At 52.4% G+C, this 19,210-nt stretch overlaps 1 protein-coding gene across 1 annotated transcript; it reads left to right on the top strand.

The window, feature by feature from the left end:
- Positions 1 to 504: 504 nt before the first annotated feature.
- Positions 505 to 16,188, top strand: WSCD2 (WSC domain containing 2). The gene is made up of 8 exons (XM_058037050.1): positions 505 to 1,045; positions 3,697 to 3,811; positions 5,640 to 5,824; positions 6,536 to 6,657; positions 7,716 to 7,890; positions 9,236 to 9,400; positions 11,117 to 11,317; positions 14,623 to 16,188. The coding sequence occupies exons 1-8, from the start codon at positions 670 to 672 to the stop codon at positions 14,973 to 14,975; spliced, it is 1,692 nt and encodes a 563-aa protein (XP_057893033.1). The 5' UTR covers positions 505 to 669; the 3' UTR covers positions 14,976 to 16,188.
- The last annotated feature ends 3,022 nt before the right edge of the window (positions 16,189 to 19,210 follow it).

Raw genomic sequence — 19,210 nt, forward strand, 5'->3', positions numbered from 1 at the left:
TCCTCACCTGGGAGAGGTGGAGCTGCCCCTCCTCGGGGGTGGAAGGCCATGAAGACCACAGGTGGCCTTCCTCACCACCTGGAGGGACAGGGCCACCATCCTGGGGCGCTCTCCTGAGTGTGCCTCTCTCTCTGACTTGCAGGTGGAGATTTCTTGCCCTGGGAGTGAGCTGAAAGGGGTTTCCTTACACAAAGGGTGCCGGGCAGCATTCCAGGCTCCAGGCGCGTCCAGGCACCTTCCATCCTTTGTCTGAGCGGGCAGCGGGGCCGTTCCCACCCCAGCGATGCCTGACGGAGCCGCTGCCGCCGGGAGCGAGGAGCTGCGGCAGCCGATCGGCTTTCAAATCACCTTCAAACCTCGATTCCCTTAACATGATCCCTCCATCAGCGCGGTCCCCGGGGCACAGCCGGGCAGGAGAATAAACCGGGGGCTGGAGGTGACAGCCAGCGCTGGAACCACGGGGTGACAAAATCCACCTTCCCCAGCGCTCCAAGACTTTTTTAGGGTCGGGCAGCAGCTCTGCACGACCTCGCCCTGCAGCTCTCACCCCATTTGCTCGCTGGGCTTCCCCTCCAAGCCAGGCGGGATAATCCCCACGCTCAGAGCATCCCCGGAGCCGCAGAGCATCATCCCCGCGGCGCCGGCTGCCGGGGAAGGGATGAAGACGCTATGGCCAAGCTTTTGCTGAAACTCCAGCGCTATTTTCGGCGCAGACCCGTGCGTTTCTTCACTCTGCTGGCGCTGTACCTGGCGGCGGGCAGCTTGGTGTTCCTGCACTCCGGTTTCTCCGGGGAGCCCCGGGTGCCGGGGAGCCCTCGGAGCCCCGCGGCCGCAGAGGGGCCGGGGCTGCCCTACCTGGGGGTGATGCAGCTCAGCCGCGGCTTCAAGGCGGCGGCCACGATGCCGGCGGGGGCCCGACGACACGGGCCATGGTTCAAAAGCACCTCCAAGGAGCCGTCGGACAGGGGGAAACCCCGGGAAAACGGCGGCACCAGGAGCCGGACGGTGCGGGGCAGGAGCGGCCGCGACAAGGAGGAGGACAGAGGTGAGGGAAGGGGACGTGTGGCAAAGGGGTGTCCCTGCTTTTTGCCTCTCCATGGGGGCATCACGAGTTGGGGAAGTGGTGTCTGAGCTAGGCAGGACCACAATCCCTCCCAGGAAATGTATATTTATTTATTTATTAATCCATAAACGCCATGCATGCGGTACTGGAGCGCCAAGGTTTTCTTCCCCCATCCCTCGGGGATGCTCTGGGGAGCAGCATCCCACTCTGGAGAACATCAGTCCAAAGAATGTTTCCAGAAGGATCTTCTCCCTCCTTCTTCCCTCTTTCCTCTCCTCCCTCCCCAAGTGCCAATAATGTGCTTTTATTGTTCCATCTTCACTCTTTCCCCCCGGTGCATCACCGAGTTCTGAGCCCCCCCTTTGCTGTTACAGGTGATTTTGGGGGGATGCTGTGCCCCATCTTCCTCCCACCCTTTGGCTCTGCCAGGGGCCAAATTCAGTTTTCATTCTGTTGGCCTGAATCAACCCAAAATCCAGGTTTGTGTGGGTGTTGTGTTGAGGCAGGGGCTGGCTGTGATTCCCATGGAAGTGCACACAGGGCTGGGCTGTGGCCTCTGGAGCCAGGAGATCCCTGCCTGGCTGGGGTCTTGTCAAGTGGGTCCATTATTAACGATCAAGGATGAAAAAATGGAATAATTCCCACTGATTTTTAAAATTACATTTATTTATCCCGAAGGCAGCCAAAACTGTGTATTCTGTGGGATTTGGGTGAAACGCCCAACCCCAGAGCAAACTGGGGCTTTCCCAGGGGTCCAGGCTTGATCCCCCCAACCTGGGCTGCTCCCAGGGCATCGAGGGCTCCTCCTCCTCCTCCTCCTCCTCCTCCTCCTCCTCCTCCTCCTCCAGCAGGATGTGGTTTGTTCATTCCAGGAATGATGCTTGGTCCAGGAAAAGTGATGCTCACAGGATTTTGTCCTGCTAAAAGGAGCTGGAGGGGTTCCCCCATTGTGACCCCTCTCTGAGGGGTCTCTGGGGTGTTTTGGTGTCTCTCTTAATGCAAACTGACTGCCGTGCAGCCTCAGCAGAAGGTCCCTGAGGCCAGGCTGTCTGTCCTTATAAAGACCCCAAGCAGTGCCCATGTCCCAGGCCATATGTCCCGTGTGCTCCAAGATTAACCTCATCCAGCTCTGCCAGCAGGGGTGGGAATGCTGGCCTTGGGATTCCTGGGTTTATCTGCTCCCAGCTGCTCTGGGAATATCATTTTCCCCTTGGAGCATCTTGGCAGCTCCTGAGTGGGATGGTGTGGAGAGAAATGCAGCATCTTGAGAAATCCCACGTGCCCGGTGTTCCTGGTGTGGCTGGCAGAGCTCCCCCCTCGCTTCCCTGCTCCTCTGGAGCCCTGGGATATCTGGCAGGAACAGGTGGATTTAATGGTGCTGGTAATTAAGTGGGGACAGCTTAACGAGGTGGTTGCCACATGAAATCATTCCAGAGGGAATACTGCTCCAAAAATCAGGTTTAGGGAGTGATGTGCAGCTCCCTCTTCCTCCTCTTCCTCTTCCTCCCTCTCCCAGCAGTGTCAGGTGAAGGTGTGGGTGGGGAACAGCCCTGTCTGCCCATGCAAATCCCTGTGGGAAGGGGCCTCTCCTGCCTCCATCCAGGAGGATTTTTAGGCAGGAACAGACCCCAACCCTCAGCCACATCCATCTCTGGTGCCTTCCTGGACAAGTCCAGCCATTCCCACCTCTGACACACAACCAAGCAATTCCATGAGGATGGAGGGAGCAGCCACCCCAGGCAGGGAGCTGGAACCATCCCTGTATCCCCAGCTCTGGGAAAAATGGGGTGCTTGGGGAATTTAGTGACAATCACTGGGTGGATGTGTGTGTCTGTTCACAGCTGTGTTTCCAGCAGGCTCCAGAATTCCTCCTGGAGAGGTCCAGCTCTCCCTGCAAACTGCCAGTCCCACTCTCCCCCTCCTCTTGTGTCCTTGTCTGTCCCTAATTATTCCAGCTGGCTTCCCAATAAGTGGCAGCACGCATATGCCAGGAGCACTGGGTTGAAGGTAATGCACATCAGTCACTGGCTCCGTGCAAGTGTCTGGAGCCATCCCACACCCACTGGAACCCTCTGACCTGCCAGGACCTGCTCATCCCTGTGGGAATGCTGTGTGGAGTAACTGGGAGTGATGGCTCTGCTGGTTGGAGTTATCTGGCACATTTCTCTCCATCTTCCTCCTCTTTGGCCTCCAGGCTGGCTTGGGAAGGAGGCCCCAGCACTGGTGGGGTCTGTGCTGTGCTGGAATAATTGGGGATGGGGGATCTGTGCTTGGGGCACACCATGGATGGGGTGAGCTGGCTCAGGGACCCCACGGAGGTGTGGAAAGCAGGGAGGAGGTGAGAAGTGTTATCCCAGAGTGTGGCTTGGAATTGGAGAGGCACAGTGAAAGAAATTCCTTCCTGTGAGGATGGACAGGCTCTGGCACAGGGTGCCTGGAGAGTCTGGCAGTGTCCAAGGCCAGGCTGGACAGGGCTTGGAGCACCCTGGGACAGTGGAAGGTGTCCCTGCCTGGTTTGGACCCGGAGTTTCCAAACCAAACAACCAGGGAATGCTGCTGCACATCCCTACTTAGGGATAAACCAAGGGAGGTGGGCTCAGAGGGTTGTGACCCTGTCCCCTGTGTGTCCCCAGCCCGGTACGTCGGCTGCTACGAGGACAACACCCGGCAGAGGACCCTGCGCGGGATGTCCTTCTTCGACTACAAGAAGATGACGGTGTTCCGCTGCCAGGACAACTGTGCCGAGAGGTGGGGACGGGGACAGGGCCTCCACGAACCCCTGCACATTCCATCAACCCCTGCACACCAGCTCCAGCAACCCTTTCCCACCATCTCCATCAATCCCTGCACACTGTCCCTCTCAATTCCTGCCCACCAGCTCCAGCAACCCTTTCCCACCATCTCCATCAATCCTTGCACACTGTCCCTCTCGATTCCTGCCCACCAGCTCCATCAATCTTTCCCACCATCTCCATGAATCCTTGCACACTGTCCCTCTCAATTCCTGCCCACCAGCTCCATCAATCTTTCCCACCATCTCCATGAATCCCTGCACACTGTCCCTCTCGATTCCTGCCCACCAGCTCCATCAATCCTTTCCCACCATCTCCATCAATCCCTGTGCAATGGCTCCATCGGTCTGTTGGGATGGGATGGGATGGGATGGGATAGGATAGAAATGGAATATCATATCATATCATATCATATCATATCATATCATATCATATCATATTATATCATATATCATATCATATCATGGATTAGGATATGATAGGAAAATAGGGTAGGATGGGACAGGATGGAATGGAATAATAGGATAGAACAGACCAGGAAAATATAAGGATAGGATAGGAAAGAATTGCAGAATGGGATGGAATAATGGGTAGGATAGGATAGGATGAAATGGAATTAAATTATATGATATTATATGATGGATTAGGATGTGATAGGAAAATAGGATAGGATGGAATGGAGTGGAGTAATAGGAGAGAATAGACTAGAAAAAATAAGAATAGGATAGGACAGAATTGCAGAATGGGATGGAATAATGGAAAGGATGGGATGGGATGGGACGGGACGGGACGGGACAGGATAGGATAGGATAGGATGGAATTAAATTATATGATATTATATAACGGACTAGGATATGATAGGAAAATAGGGTAGGATAGGAGGTAGGATAAGATAGGATGGAATGGAGTGGAGTAATAGGATAGAACAGACTAGAAAAAATAAGGATAGGATAGGAAAGGATTGCAGAATGAGATGGAATAATGGATAGGATAGGATTAGGATAGGATAGGATCTCATGTTTGCAGTTGGAAGTGCCCTAAAAGAATCATTAGCCCAAAACCAAATGCCTGGGAGGCACTGCTGATCCCAGCACTGGCCATAAACAGGAATGCTCCATGGAATGGAATGGAATGAATGGGATGGGATGGGATGGGATGGGATGGGATGGGATGGGATGGGATGGGATGGGATGGGATGGGATAGGATAGGATAGGATAGGATAGGATAGGATAGGATAGGATAGGATAGGATAGGATAGGATAGGATAGGATAGGATAGGATAGGATAGGATAGGATAGGATAGGATAGGATAGGATAGGATAGGATAGAAATGGAATTAAATTATATTATATAATAGATTAGGATATGGGTAGGATAGGAGGTAGGATGGGATAGGATAGAATGGAATGGAGTGGAGCAATAGGATAGAACAGACTAGAAAAGAATAAGGATAGATAAGGATAGGATATGAAAGAATTGCAGATTGGGATGGAATAATGGAAAGGATGGGATGGGATAGGATAGGACAGGACAGGATGGGATAGGATAGGATAGGATAGGATAGGATAGGATAGGATAGGATAGGATAGGATAGGATAGGATAGGATAGGATAGGATAGGATAGGATAGGATAGGATATTTTCAGTTGGAATTGCCCTAAAAGGATCATTAACCAAAGCATGAATCCCTGGGATGCACTGCTGATCCCAGATGAGCAGCAATGCTCCTTCCACACCCCCTGGAGCCGGGGGGGATGTGCTGAGACCCCGTTTCCCCTGGGCAGGGGGTACCTGTACGCGGGGCTGGAATTCGGGGCCGAGTGCTACTGCGGGCACAAGATCCAGGCCTCCAACGCCAGCGAGTCCGAGTGCAACATGGAGTGCAAGGGGGAGCGGAGCAACACCTGCGGCGGCATCAACCGGCTCTCCATCTACCGCCTGGAGCTGGCCCAGGAGTCCGCACGCAGGTGTAAGTGGGGGCTGACCCCAGCTCAGCTCTGGGATGGGGGGGACTTATCTTGGTGCTGGAGGGGTGATCCTGGCATTCCCGAGCCAGGTCGTGGCTCCATGGAGGTTTTTGGAGAGTGGTTCTTGAGTCCGGGGTAGTTTTGCTGCTGCAAACATCAGGAGTCTCCTTGTGGGGATGCTGCTGGCTGGGGTTGGGTGGAATGAGGAGCCCCAAGGATTCCTGCGGGGATTCAGGGAATTTTGGGAGATTTTGGGTGGAGATTTCTTTCCCCATGGACAAACAGGACCGCCAGTGTCTCCTGTGTGTGCTGCAGGATGCAGGATGTGTGGGAATTCCAGACAGAGCTGAGAGTGCTCCCTTGTTTGGCTCCCAATTATAATTACCCACATTCCCTGCTCACCTTTCCTCATGTCCAAGGAATGGGAAAGGGGATGGCAACAACCAGGAATGCACCAGGGGCTGACGGTATCCAGGACCAAGGGTGGGATTCCAGACCTGACCAAACCTGGCCCTGCTCCATCCCTGGGATCACGGAGCTGATAAATACAGCCAGGAAAAAAAATTATCCCTGATTTTGTTACCAGTGTTTTGCTCTGGTTGTGGCTGCACTGCTGGAGCCGCTGGAGCAGTTGGGAACGCCGTGCCACACAGAATGGCAGCAGTGGCATTTTTGGAGTGTCACTGGGGCCTCTCTCTGTCTCTCTCTCCCAGATGGAAGCGCGATATTCCGGGGGTGCTTCCGCCGGCCGGAAAACGTCTCCATCGCCCTGCCTGCCAGCCAGCTCATGCTCAACATGTCTGTGGATAAATGTGTGGATTTCTGCACAGAGAAGGTACTGGGATAAACCCCTCTTCTTCATCTTTGTTTCCATCACCATCATCAGAGTCACACTTGGGAGATCTGGACCTGGTTTAGGGATATCATTTTTGTGTATCCAAGAAAGGGATAAATGGATTTGTGTCCCTGCCACAGGAGGGAGTGAAGTCAGCAGCAGCCCTGGGAAAGTTTGGGAATGAGCATCGCAGAATTGGAGTTTAGGTTGGAAGGGACATTTACAGGAGCCACCATGGGGTCCTGCTCTGGTCCAGGGGTCTCATCCTGGGGCGTGGTGCCTCCAAAAAGGAGGGGAAAAGTTGGCAGTGGGAACTGATGGAGGGTGGATGCTGGAAATGGTCTGGAATGATGCTTGAAATAGGTTGGAAGGATGCTGGAAATAAGGCGGAAGATGCTGGAATTGGAAGAATGCTGGAAAGGGTTGGAAGGAGGCTGGAATGGGATGGAATGGGCTAGAACAACGCTAGAATTGTCTGGAAGGATGCTGGAATTGGAATGATGGTGGAATGGTCTGGGAGAATGCTGGAAATGGATGGAAGGAAGTTGGAAACAAGGTGTAAAGATGCTGGAGTTGGGAGAATGTAGGAGTGGTCTAGAATGACGCTGGAAATGAAAGGATGCTGGAAGGATGCTGGAAATGGTCTGGAATGGTGCTGGAATGTTCTGGAATGATGCTGGGATTGGGAGGATGCTGGAAATGGTCTGGAACAGTGCTGGGATTGGAAGGAGGCTGGAAATGGTTTGGAATGATGCTGAGATGTTCTGGAAGGATGCTGGAATGGTCTGGAAAGATGTTGGAATTGGAATGATGCTGGAATGGTCTGGAAGGGTGTTGGAATGTTCTGGAATTATGTTGGAATGTTCTGGAATGATTGTGGAATGTTCTGGAATGATGCTGGAATTGGAATGATGCTGGAATTGGAACGATGCTGGAACGTTCTGGAAGGCTGTTACAAACCACCCCGCCCTGCCCAGCGAGGACGAGCGCGGGGGCGCGAAGGCTCTGCCACGGCTGGGGGGCGGTGCCAGCGCCGTTCCCTGTGCCCATCCCGGCAGGAATTCCCGCTGGCAGCGCTGGCGGGCACCACGTGCCGCTGCGGCTTCCCCAGCACGCTGTTCCCGCTGCACGAGCGCGAGGACGAGCAGCTCTGCGCCCACAAATGCGCCGCCGAGGAGTTCGAGAGCTGCGGCTCCGCCGACTTCCTGCTGGTCTACCAGACACAAGTGCAGGGTGAGCTTCTCCCCCGACCTTTTCCCCCCCAAAAAAATGAGTTTTTATTCTCCTTCTGAGGATGGAAATTCATTATAAACTTCAAAATTCCCATCGGATTAAAAATGATGGGAATTTTGAGTGAGTAAAAGGGTGTGAGTGTGTTCATAGGGGTCTGAGGATGAGGGAAGAGACGAGGATCTGACTCCATGTTTCAGAAGGCTGATTTATTATTTTATGATATATATTATTTTAAAACTATACTAAAAGAATAGAAGAAAGGATTTCGTCAGAAGGCTGGCTAAGAATAGAAAAATAAGGTAATGATAATAAAGGCTGACTGTGATTGGCCATTAATTAGAAACAACCACATGAGACCAATCAAAGATCCACCTGTTGCATTCCACAGCAGCAGATAATCATTGTTTAAATTTTGTTCCTGAGGCCTCTCAGCTTCTCAGGAGAAAAAATCTTGAGGAAAAGATTTTCATAAAAGATGTTTGTGACAGAAGGGAGACTTCTACTCACTCACCTTCTTCCCTATGGCTCTGTTTGTGTCATGATCTATTATACAATTTGCAACATGATTTGCCTCAGACCCTTACATCACAAAATTCTTCACTTACTTACTATTTTCCTTAATTGCAACACTCATCCTAATCATTGCCAACAACCTCAGTGTGAGGATCCCGTTAAAAATGAGCGGGTTTTAATTCCCCTGGTGAGCTGAGGTTGGTGCCTGGCTCAGCTGCAGGGCACAGCAGATTCTGCCTCTGGCAGGATTCCTCCTTCCCAGGGTTTTCCCACCTCTCTGTGTTCTCATGGGAGTCTGCTATCCAGACAAGCTCCAGGGAGAAATGTGGGGTGGCAAAAGGCAGAACATTCCTGAGAGAGCAGTGAGCCAGGGAAGCACTGGGAGAAAGGAAAACTATTCCCGGGAGAGGAAAAGGCTGAAGGGAGCAAGTGAGGACTCAAATTCGGGTGGTTTTGGGTCTGTCTTGTCAGACAACGATCCTTTGGTGTTTGGGGCTGTGCTGGAAATGCTGTTCCATTGATTCATTGAAAAAGCAGGAGTGTTTCTTGGCACAGGAATCCCTGTTAGTCACTCTTCCCTAAGCACGCAGCTGGGAATGGCAGAGAACTTGCCATTGGGAACTTGGGAAAAATCCTCTTAGGACTTTTTGAGTGTTTAGGGCTCTTTGAGATGCCCAGAATCCTTTGGGAAGTCTCTCTAAGCCTTAGGCAAGGCCCCTTTTCCCTGCCCAGCCCCTTCCCCAGCGTTTTCCCGGGAGAGGCAGCGTTTCCTCAGACATCCCAGTGGGACCAGCAGCTTTCCATGACACATTCCTGACGTGTCTCCCTGCAGACAACCGCTGCATGGACAGGAGGTTCCTGCCCAGCCGTGCCAAGCAGTTGGTGGCCCTGGCCAGTTTTCCTGGAGCTGGGAACACCTGGGCCCGGCACCTGATCGAGTTGGCCACCGGCTTCTACACCGGCAGCTACTACTTTGATGGCTCCCTGTACAACAAAGGTGAGGGGAGGGCACTCCTGGGGTGCCACCCCAGCTGGGGACAGCCCTGGTGGCATCCCAGGGGCTGCAGGAAGGGCGGAGCAGGGCTGGGTGTGAGCGCTGCTGCTCCGTGGGGTGGTTTGGGCTGGAGCGTCCTGGTGAGGGAATTCCTGCCTGGGAGGGTGGGGAGGTCCTGGCAGGGGTTGCCCAGAAAAGCTGTGGCTGCTCCACCCCTGGGAGTGTCCAAGGCCAGGCTGGACAGGGCTTGGAGCAAGCCGGGGTAGTGGAAGATGTTCCTTTTCAAGGAGGTGGGAATGAGATGAGCTGTAAGATCCCCTCCACCCCAAAGCATTTGGGGATTCTGGTTCTAATAACCCGCCCCATTTCCAGCTCCCTCAATTTAGAACCACTCATGACAATTTTATCTGGAGACATTGAAGATTTCCCCTGTTATTCCTTCATTTTTTGTGGCTTTGAGAGGAAATTTCCCTCCTCCTCAGCTGTGGTGGAGCTGGGATCTATGCCTGTGCCATGTTGGTGAAGTCTGTACCCAGGTTATTCCCTAAATCCCCATTTTCCTGACATTCCCTCCCAATTCCTGCCAAATCCAGCCTTGCAGGCGGGCGATGCTCAGTGAGGGAGCAATATCCCAGCCCCCAGGGTGCAGCAGCATCCCAGGGAAGGCAGCAGCAGTGGGAAAAGCCTTGGCTGGGTTTTGCTGAGCCACACGAGCGTGGGCTCCGTGTTCGTTCCCTGTCGGAGGGGCCAGGAGGTATCCAGGCAACCAGCAGATTTATCCACTGCTGAGAGCCAATTACACCTCTCTAATTGATGGAATACAGCTCCTTCCAGCTTATCCCCCACTCCAGGTGCCTTCCAGGGGCTGGGATTGATGCTGGCTCAGCCCCGTGCTCAGTGCAGGGTCCCCTCTCTGAACCCCCCCATGGCATCACCCCCACCTTGGGCTGATCCCCTGCCCCACAGGCACAAGGGTTTCCCTTTCTTTATTTATTAGAGGTCTCTTCCAACCTCATTATTCTGTGATTTCTGGGAGAGTTTCAGCTGTGCTCAGGGAGGTTATAGCCATTAAATCTGCCCTTGACCCCTCAGAACAGGCACAAGAGCCGAGTGTGGCCAGGGAGATGTCACCCTGAGAGGCCTCTGTTCCTGTGAGCCACCCACTCATCAATTTTATGAGACTCATAACATGGGAAAATAAATTATTTCCATCTGGGAGAGGGATGCAAATCCTCCTTCACGCCCCAGCTGCTTTCATCATCCAACTGGATTTTGCAACCTGATATCCCTGTGATGTTCCCTTTCATGGAACCGTGGGATCCTTTGGGTTGGAAAAGCCTTCTGAGGCTGAATCCCACTGTTCCCCCAGCTCTGCCAAGGCCTCCACGTCCCCAAGTGCCACATCCACAAGGCTTTTAAATCCCTCCAGGGATGGGAGCTCCATCACTGCCCTGGGCAGCTGTGCCAAGGATTGATCACCTTTTGGGTGGGGATATTTTCCCTCATATCTCATCTAAACCTTCCCAGCACAGCTTGAGGCCATTTCCTTTAATCCTGTCTGGTTTCCCCTGGGAGCAGAGCCCGACTCCCCCTGTCTGTCCCCTCCTGTCAGGGATTTGTGCAGATCCAGAATGTCCCCCCCTGAGCCTCCTTTTCCCCAGGCTGACCCCCTTTCCCATCTCCCCATTACTCCCATTAATCCCAGCTCTATCCGGGCAGGATTCAAGGGCGAGCGGGACCACTGGAGGAGCGGGAGGACCATCTGCATCAAGACCCACGAGAGTGGGCAGAAGGAGATCGAGTCCTTTGACTCTGCCATCCTGCTCATCCGCAACCCCTACAAGGCCCTGATGGCCGAGTTCAACCGCAAGTACGGGGGACACATCGGCTTCGCCGCCCACGCCCACTGGAAGGGCAAAGGTAGGGCAAGGAATCCTCTGGGAATTGGTTAGGTGGAATCCTCTGGGTGTAGGAGCGTTGGGGGGTCAGGATGGACGGAGAGAAGAGATCTCTGCAGCCAGGTTGAGGAACTTGTGGTTTATTGCAATGGGCCTGGGTGCAGGGCCCTGCTGGGAGCCGCCGGCCACAGCTCAGAGCAGGCCCCAGACAGGGAGAGAGAGATAAAGAGAGTGGTAAAGAGGATGAGAGAGCAAGGTTCCCATTACAATACAATAAATCTTCTGGTCCTGGAAATTGGGGTTTATTGCAAAGGGCCTGGGTGCAGGGCCCTGCTGGGAGCTGCCAGCCACAGCTGGAGCAGGCCTGAGAGAAGAGAGGGCTAGAGAGGATGAGAGGGTGAGAGAGTAAAAGGATAAGAGATCAAAAGTGTAAGAGAGTCAGGTTCCGTTACAATACAATAAATCTTCTTCTGTGTTGAATATCCTAATTCTCACTAACCAATCTAGTACAATATACAAATCCTATAGCATTTCCATACAGCCTATAAGAATCACTACATCACCATACTGTGTTATATTTTAAACCCTAAAAACTCCTCTTTGGGCCCCTTCTGCCAAGCTAGTAGGATCTGCTCTGACCCCTGGACCTATCTGCAAGCAGAAGGAATTGTTTCATCAAAAGGGGATTACCTTCAGCCAGCCACACCATTGTTTTCCAGTTGTTCAGTAACTGAGGTATCTCAAAGCTTGCTTTCATTTCAATCCCGCCTATAGTTTCTATATATTCTCAAAATCTTTTGCCAGGTAATCATATTTATAAGACTTTCCTGTTTCACCTTCCCCAACAGTTGGGAAAGCCCAGCAGAGCTGGAGTTGGGTGTGCATGGGGGAAATTTTGGGCTGTGCCACCATTTTGGGCCATCTCCTGGTGTAACCATCATCTCTTGGTCGTAGGTTCCTGTGTTGGGTGGGATAAGATGGGAAGGGATGGAGCAGGACAGCAGGACCAGGCAAGGATGGGCATCTCCTGTCCCCAGGGAGGGGTGGCAGTCCCCAGCCCATCCCTGTGGTTTCCAGGTGTTATTTCCACGTGTCCAGCTGCTCCCCAGCCACCACCTTTCCCACGCACAGGCACGTGCCAGAGGCTGCTTAATTACAGCAATTTCCAAATTGCTGTTGTGGGATTGACTTCATTGGAAAGAGTTAAAATGTTTAGCTTGATTGAACATCTGCTACCCTTAATTCTGAGTTTATTTAAGGGGAGCTTTGGCTGCTTGTGGCTGGGATGTGCCTGGATTTCGTTATCTCCATGTGCTCACAGTGCTGGGCACAGCCCAGCCCTGCTCTCCCCATCCCATAAAACCAGCGGGGTGTGGTGTCCCCCACTTCCTCAACCAACATCCCTGGGCTGGCACTGACCCCACTGTGGTGGCACACTGTTGGTTGATTTTTTTCCCCATCCATTCGTGGATAGAGCCAGGATTGGTATCCCAGCACCACATGGAGCCTCCTGAGCCTTCTCAATCCTTGTCCACGGGTCATAGGGAGCCTCCTGAGCTTTCCCAATCCCAACCTCCTCCCCAGCCTGTCCCTTCGTGTCTCTGAGGGGAGGGAGATCCAGAGGGGACCATGCCAGCACAGCCTTGTTTGGATGCACTTCAAATATATCACCAATTTTTTTCCAGAGGATATGTGGAGTAATTAGGGTTAATTGTCAGGTAAATTAACCACTACTGGGAAAGATGGAGATTTTCCATTGCATGGTTGGGGACCCCATTCCCAGCTGGAGAGGCCCCTGAACACAGAGCATGAGGGTCCCATTTCTGGCCTTCCCTGCAGCCCAGCTCTCCATATTATTTTCTTCTCCCAGTAACTAATTTTGGGGCTAATTTGGGAAAAAAATCCCTGGGCCCTCTCTCCAGCCTCACGCCCAGTGCTGAGGGGGTGTTTTCCCATTTCTCCCAGCCCATTCCCAGTCCTGCAGAGGCCAAACTCCTGTTTGGTTCCGTGGCATTAATTTTACGACATCCCTGGAGCGGCTCCAAAGCAAAGTTTTATGTGCTGTGATTACACAAGGTGAATTGTCCTGGATCTGTTTAATGGAACACATCCTGTGGTTAACGATTCCTCAGGGAATTTAACCCAGTCCAGCTGTTAATCAGGCCTTGGTTTTGTGGGGAGGACTCGAGGAAGAGGGAGATGCCTGGAGCTTTAATGCAGCACTGCCAGGAGAGAGGCGGCTGATTATCGGCGTCTCATCATCCCACTCACCACCTGATTTGAATGGCAGGATCAATTAGCCAGAAGGTTAATTGAGATGTTCCAGCAGGGATGGGAGAGGACACAGGGAACATCCACTCACATCTGTTGGAACCCTGGATGCTGAGAATTTTAAACTATCTGTGCTGAAAGGCACAGACCCCCAAGAGAACACTGCATTTGACCTGAGGCTGTGGAGACGGCTTCTAAAATTGATGAATAGCACTGGGTTTATGGGTGTGTCAGCACACCACAACAGGTGTGGATGGAGTTGGTTAGAAGTGTGTGAAAAAACTTAGATTTGGGGATTTAGTATATGGTGATGTATGGGTGCCAAGATGGAGAATTTTGGGCGTGGCTTAGGTGTCTTTTTTGCACCTCCTTCCTCACAAATCTGCATAGTTTTCTTCTCTGAGTCTCTGTGGTCAAGATGACCCTGAGGTGTTAGAAAATCACTTTTTCCCAGCCCTGAGATCGAAGAAGGAGTCAGGATTCTTCAGCTGTGGTTTTCAAGATTGTTTATTTTCTTTTATCCATAACATTCCTTTTCTGACCTGTTGAGGTCTGTCTAGCAAGTCAGTCTGTGGCACATTGACCATCCTGGAGACTGTGTTATCTTTTTGTACTAAAAACTGTACATTATTTACAATAATTTTCCAATACCTATCACCTATGTTAGACAGTCTGTCTCTAAACCAATCCAAAAGTGCCACCATCACAGCAGAAGATGGAGGCTAAGAAGAAGAAGGAGAAAGACAGAACCCACCAGATTCCTCCATCTTGCCTCCTGAACCCCCATTCTAAAACCCCCAAAATTCTACATCTTTCACCTTGTGATAAATTCACTAACATTCTACTCAAACCCTTGTGGCTTGTACACCTTCACACAGAGTTGGTAGTTTTTTCCATGGGTTAAAATCAAAGGCACGGGTGTCTTTGACTCTGTGCCAAGGTCTCCAAACCCCCTGCCAGGGTCCTGAGTCCTCCAGAGGATTCTCCTGGGCTCCAACATTTTCTCTAATTGGGTGAAACCCCAATACACATCCCCTTCTCCTTTTTTTCCCCCAGAATGGCCGGAATTTGTGGCTAATTATGCCCCGTGGTGGGCAACCCACACTCTGGACTGGCTGCGCTATGGCAAGAAGGTGCTGGTGGTGCACTTTGAGGACCTCAAACGCGACCTGTTCGTGCAGCTGCAGAGGATGGTGGCCCTGCTGGGTGTCACGGCCTGTGAGGACAGGCTGCTGTGCGTGGAGGGACAGAAGGATGGAAACTTCAAGCGTTCTGGGCTGAGGAAGCTGGAGTATGACCCCTACACGGCCGAGATGAGGAAGGCCATCAGCGGCTACATCCGCACCGTGGACGCCGCCCTGAAGCTCCGCAACCTCTCGGGGGTCCCTGAGGATTATTACCCCAGATGATGGTGACCACAGCGGGGGGATGGCGCCCAGGGGTGGCTCTGTCCTCCCAGATTCTGCCTAATTCCACCCAGTGGGTGGCTCCTCTTTTAACCCTCCATGTGCTGCTGTAGCTGTCGGTCACTCCCTGCATGAGCCGCCGCAGGTCCCCAGCCACTGCTGAGCTTTTTTTTGGCCAACCTGGGGACATGGGTGCCTTCCCTGCTCCCCACAGGGTCCCCTGCTCCTGTTCTGGCTGCCCCAGCCCTCCTGGGAAGGGCAGGGGGATGCTTGTGTCCCCTCAGGCTCTCCTGGGGACGTCGAGCTGCTCAGGCTTTGGTGTACCCAGAGCTGAGCTCCTTGGGGTGGGTGTCCCCAAAATCCCAGCCCTGCAAGGATTCCACTTGTCCTTGGATGGAATCTTCAGCCGTCCCAAGGGAGGATGGACCAAGGGTGTGGCACTCTCCTGGATCCTGTCTGAGGTTATGGGATGGCAAAGCTGTGCTGTGCAATGTCCCCAGACCTGGTGCCTGCGGCCCATTGAGCCATCCTGTGGCTCTCTGAGAATTCCCTGGAATTCCCCAGCCACAGCCCCAGGCCAAGTTGCTGCTCCAGCCCTTGGGGGGGCCCATGACCCCCACCAGTGTGGCCACAGGGGAAGCTCCCCTTCCCTGTGGATGCAGCTCCAGAGGAGGAAAATTTCCCTGGAGCTGCTGGGCCCCACGAGCTCATCCAGGCCTCATTTCAGAGCCCACGAGCCAGAAAATCCCCTCAGGAGCATTTCTGGGGGGCCAGGGGCAGTTTGGGGGACTAAAAGCAGGGTCCACACTGCACCCAACCCCCGTGGGGAGCAAACCCTGGGGCTGAGCTTTGGGGGTGCCCCAAAGCCAAACCAAAGGATCCCACACACCGGGAATGTGCCGATTTCCGGGCTGGCTTTGTGCACAGCTGCATGTGGTCCCTGGCTGTCCCCTCATCCCACGCCACCCTCCCCATCCTGGCTTGGTCCCAAATGAGCTCCCAACCCGCAAAACCCCTTGGATGTAGGTGCAAAAGCCATATATTGTACGCAGCCTTTTCTAGAGTTAGAGATTCACCAGTTGGCTTTTAACTCTTGATCCTGATAGAAATGCAGGCACAGCTCGAATCCAGAGACCCTGCTTGGTCTCTGTTTCCAAGAGAGAAGAAAACTCCCTGGAGCAAAAAGGAGAATTTCAATAAAAATCTATTTTTCTAACGTGTGTGCGGAGCAGAGCTGGGCTGCTCCTTGTTTTTCTTGAAGGAGGTGGGGGATTGCGATCAGACGGAGCAGCTGCCCCATTTTTAAACTCTTTTAAACTCTTTTTTAACTCTTTAACTCTTCCCTTGACAAGCAGCTGGAGGTTATTTTGGGATTCCTGGGGGTGGGATTGGAGCTGAGCCCACTCTTCTTGGCTCATGGCAGCCCCGGGGTTGTCGTGTCAGAACAAACCCCGAGGGTAACCCAGCAATTAAAGGAGAGGTTTTGTTGCTGTTCTGCCTCCCTGTGTGTTTGTGGGGCCACCTGAGCACTCCCAACTCACCCCAGACAAGGGCTCTGGGAGCAAAGGGAGAACAGCTCCTCTCCCCTTTAATCCCATTAATCCATTTCTGTATTTAAACCCATTAACAGGTATTTCAATCCCATTAATGTCAATTCTGCGATGGCAGCGCCGCCAAAGCTGCTCCTTTTTGGGATCTTCTGTACCTTGAGAGTGTCCTTACAGACAGATTTAATGGGATGTGTGCTGAGAAGGGGGAGATTCGCTGCAGGATTTATTCCTGACCTTCCTCGGCACCAGAGCGAGAGCTGGGTGCAATTTATCCCTGATTTCTAATCTGGAGTGGGTGAAATTCCTATTTTATTTTTTTATTTTAGCAGGGATGGAGCCTCAACCTAGACCTTGATTTGTTCTGACAGGCCCCGGCCGCCCAAGGGGCAGAGCTCCCTGCCTCCCCTCGGCAGTAATTAACCCCTCAAAGCCAATTAATCGCCAGATAAAACAATTAAGGGATGACATCGCATGCGGCGCTCGGAGCCTGGGCTGCAGATAAGGAGGAGAGAGGGGAGGGGACCCCACATCTGCACCCCCACAAACACCACAAAAAAAAACCTGGGAATCTCCCCAGTATCAATTTACATATTTTATTTTTTATTTTCCCTTTTATTGTACCGCAATTGCTTTTTTTTTTTTTTTTTTTTTTTTAACACATTTAAATTGCACCAAAATGGAGCAGTTGGAAGATATTATGGCCATGTCAGCACATCTGGCTGCACCTCTGGATTCTGGGATCCCCCTTCCCCTCATCCCATTGATGCAGGAGCAGCTTCCCCATCCCAGAGCTTCATACTCTGATTTTTTTTATTTATTTATTAAACGCTGGGCTGTGTTTCAACTACGTGGAACTGGCGCTTAAGGACAAAATTCCTATTCCCCCTGGAAAAAAGGAGCCAACCACCCCCTCCTGCATGATTTTCCTGGGAAAAGCTCTTGACATTTACGAGCCCGCCCGGCTGCCTGGGGGAGGCAGCACTCAGCCTTTCCATGAGGATTTTGAAAAGCTGAAGAGCCGAAATTTTTCCTCTTGACTCAGCCTGAGCATCCCTGGGTGGGCACAGCCCGCCCTGCCCCGCTGGAAGGACCGCGACCTCCCCTCCTCGCTGGATTCCTGCAGGAAAAATCATCTATTTTCGGCAAATCTCGCATCCCCGGGAGCGTTTTCCTGCCTCCAGGGCTGCAGGGGTTGCTCGGCTGTTGCCGTAGCAACGGCGTCTGCACCAAAAACTCCCGCATTTCCCCCAATTCCGGGTGGGGTTTGTGCTCCCTGGCGGTGGTGATGATGGAGGGCTTGGGGTCCCTTCCTGGCAAAGGGAGTGGGTGATCCTTTGGATCATCCTGAATCCAGGAATTCCTGAATCCCCCTAAATCCAAGAATCCGCAAATGTGATGCGAACAATGCTGGGGGGGCTCAGAGAGAAGGAATTCCTCTTCTTCCCAAATTAAATCCCATAAAGCTGTGTTAAAAAAAAAAAAAAAAAAAAAAAAGGGAAATCCCCCCACCCCACCCCACCCACCCCTCAGTAGCAGAACTTCCATAAAAACCCCAGAATGGGGAGATGGGCCATAAATCTGAGAGCACCTACCTCCATCCCTGACAAAACCAACAGGTTTATGTATCAGCTTGGCTGTTTCCCCTAAAATTTACAGCTGACAACGTGCCTGAACACAGCAGGGATAATTTAAACCTGGCTCCAACCTGCCTGGCTCCCAGCAAAGGGAGAGGGGAACACATTTAGTCCTCTATTTTTTTTCTTTTTTTTTTTTTTTGCCTTAATTTTAAATTTCATTCCAATTCGGAATAAGGACAGTGATTTATGGGAGAGGGAAAGCACAGCTTTATTTTAGGGCCATGACAGCCAAGTGAAAAAGAGCTGTCATTAAGGATGGTAACACGTTCCACAGGAGCAGGGTTTGTTCTATGCCAGGGTAATTTCTCCCAGAAAATGAGAGCCAGCCTTGGGTTTGGGTAAATCCAGGGGAGCAGAAAACGGAATGGGGCAGGTTTGGGATGTGCTGGGCGAGGAGCAGTCCTGCCACAGCTCCCATCTCTGGGATCTGGGGTGCTGAACCCCACAGCACATCTGGGGAGCTGAGGGAGGGCGAGGGAGGATGGCTGGAATAGGATTTGGGAGGTGGGGACGGAGGGTGTGGGCTGGGGATTCTGGCCTGAGAATCACAGGGATGTGGATGGGGGTTCTGGCCTGAAGATTGGGGGTCCCAGGGTTTGGGATAAAGGTCCTGGACAGAGATTGGTGCTCCAAGGCTGGGGATGGGTGTTCTGGGATAGGGGGATTTGTGCCCCAGCTCCAAAACCTGCTGTTCTTCTTTACCATGACCCTTGACTGACCCTAAAATCCTCACAACTGCCCTAATTCCAGATTTCATGGGGTGTTGGTGGTGCTGAATCCATCTGCACCCCAATTTCACCGATTTCTGCCCCAAAAAGTGCAGCAGATCCCGGCACCACCAGCCCTGGAGCTGCAGCTCTTACCCAGCCCTTTCCCTGGATGCTGATTCCAGTTTGTGCACGTTCCCCTGGAGCTGCCCCTGGTCATTAACCTCCTGCTGCCGTTAATCAAGAGGACTTTGTTAATTAACAGCTAAGGATGTCTCCAGCTGAGCAGCACAGGGGTGGGATTGGGGTCACCTGGATGCATCCAAGGATCTTTAATTTAATAT

The sequence above is a fragment of the Melospiza georgiana genome, chromosome 18 (assembly GCF_028018845.1).
Source record: "Melospiza georgiana isolate bMelGeo1 chromosome 18, bMelGeo1.pri, whole genome shotgun sequence".
NCBI classification, from domain to species: domain Eukaryota; kingdom Metazoa; phylum Chordata; class Aves; order Passeriformes; family Passerellidae; genus Melospiza; species Melospiza georgiana.

Bases quoted from the DNA above. Each gene is read 5' to 3' on its own strand.
- WSCD2 (XM_058037050.1), top strand. From the start codon at position 670: ATGGCCAAGCTTTTGCTGAAACTCCAGCGCTATTTTCGGCGCAGACCC. The intron at 1,046-3,696 runs GTGAGGGAAGGG...GTGTGTCCCCAG, and splicing joins CGACAAGGAGGAGGACAGAG to CCCGGTACGTCGGCTGCTAC. The intron at 3,812-5,639 runs GTGGGGACGGGG...TCCCCTGGGCAG, and splicing joins CAGGACAACTGTGCCGAGAG to GGGGTACCTGTACGCGGGGC.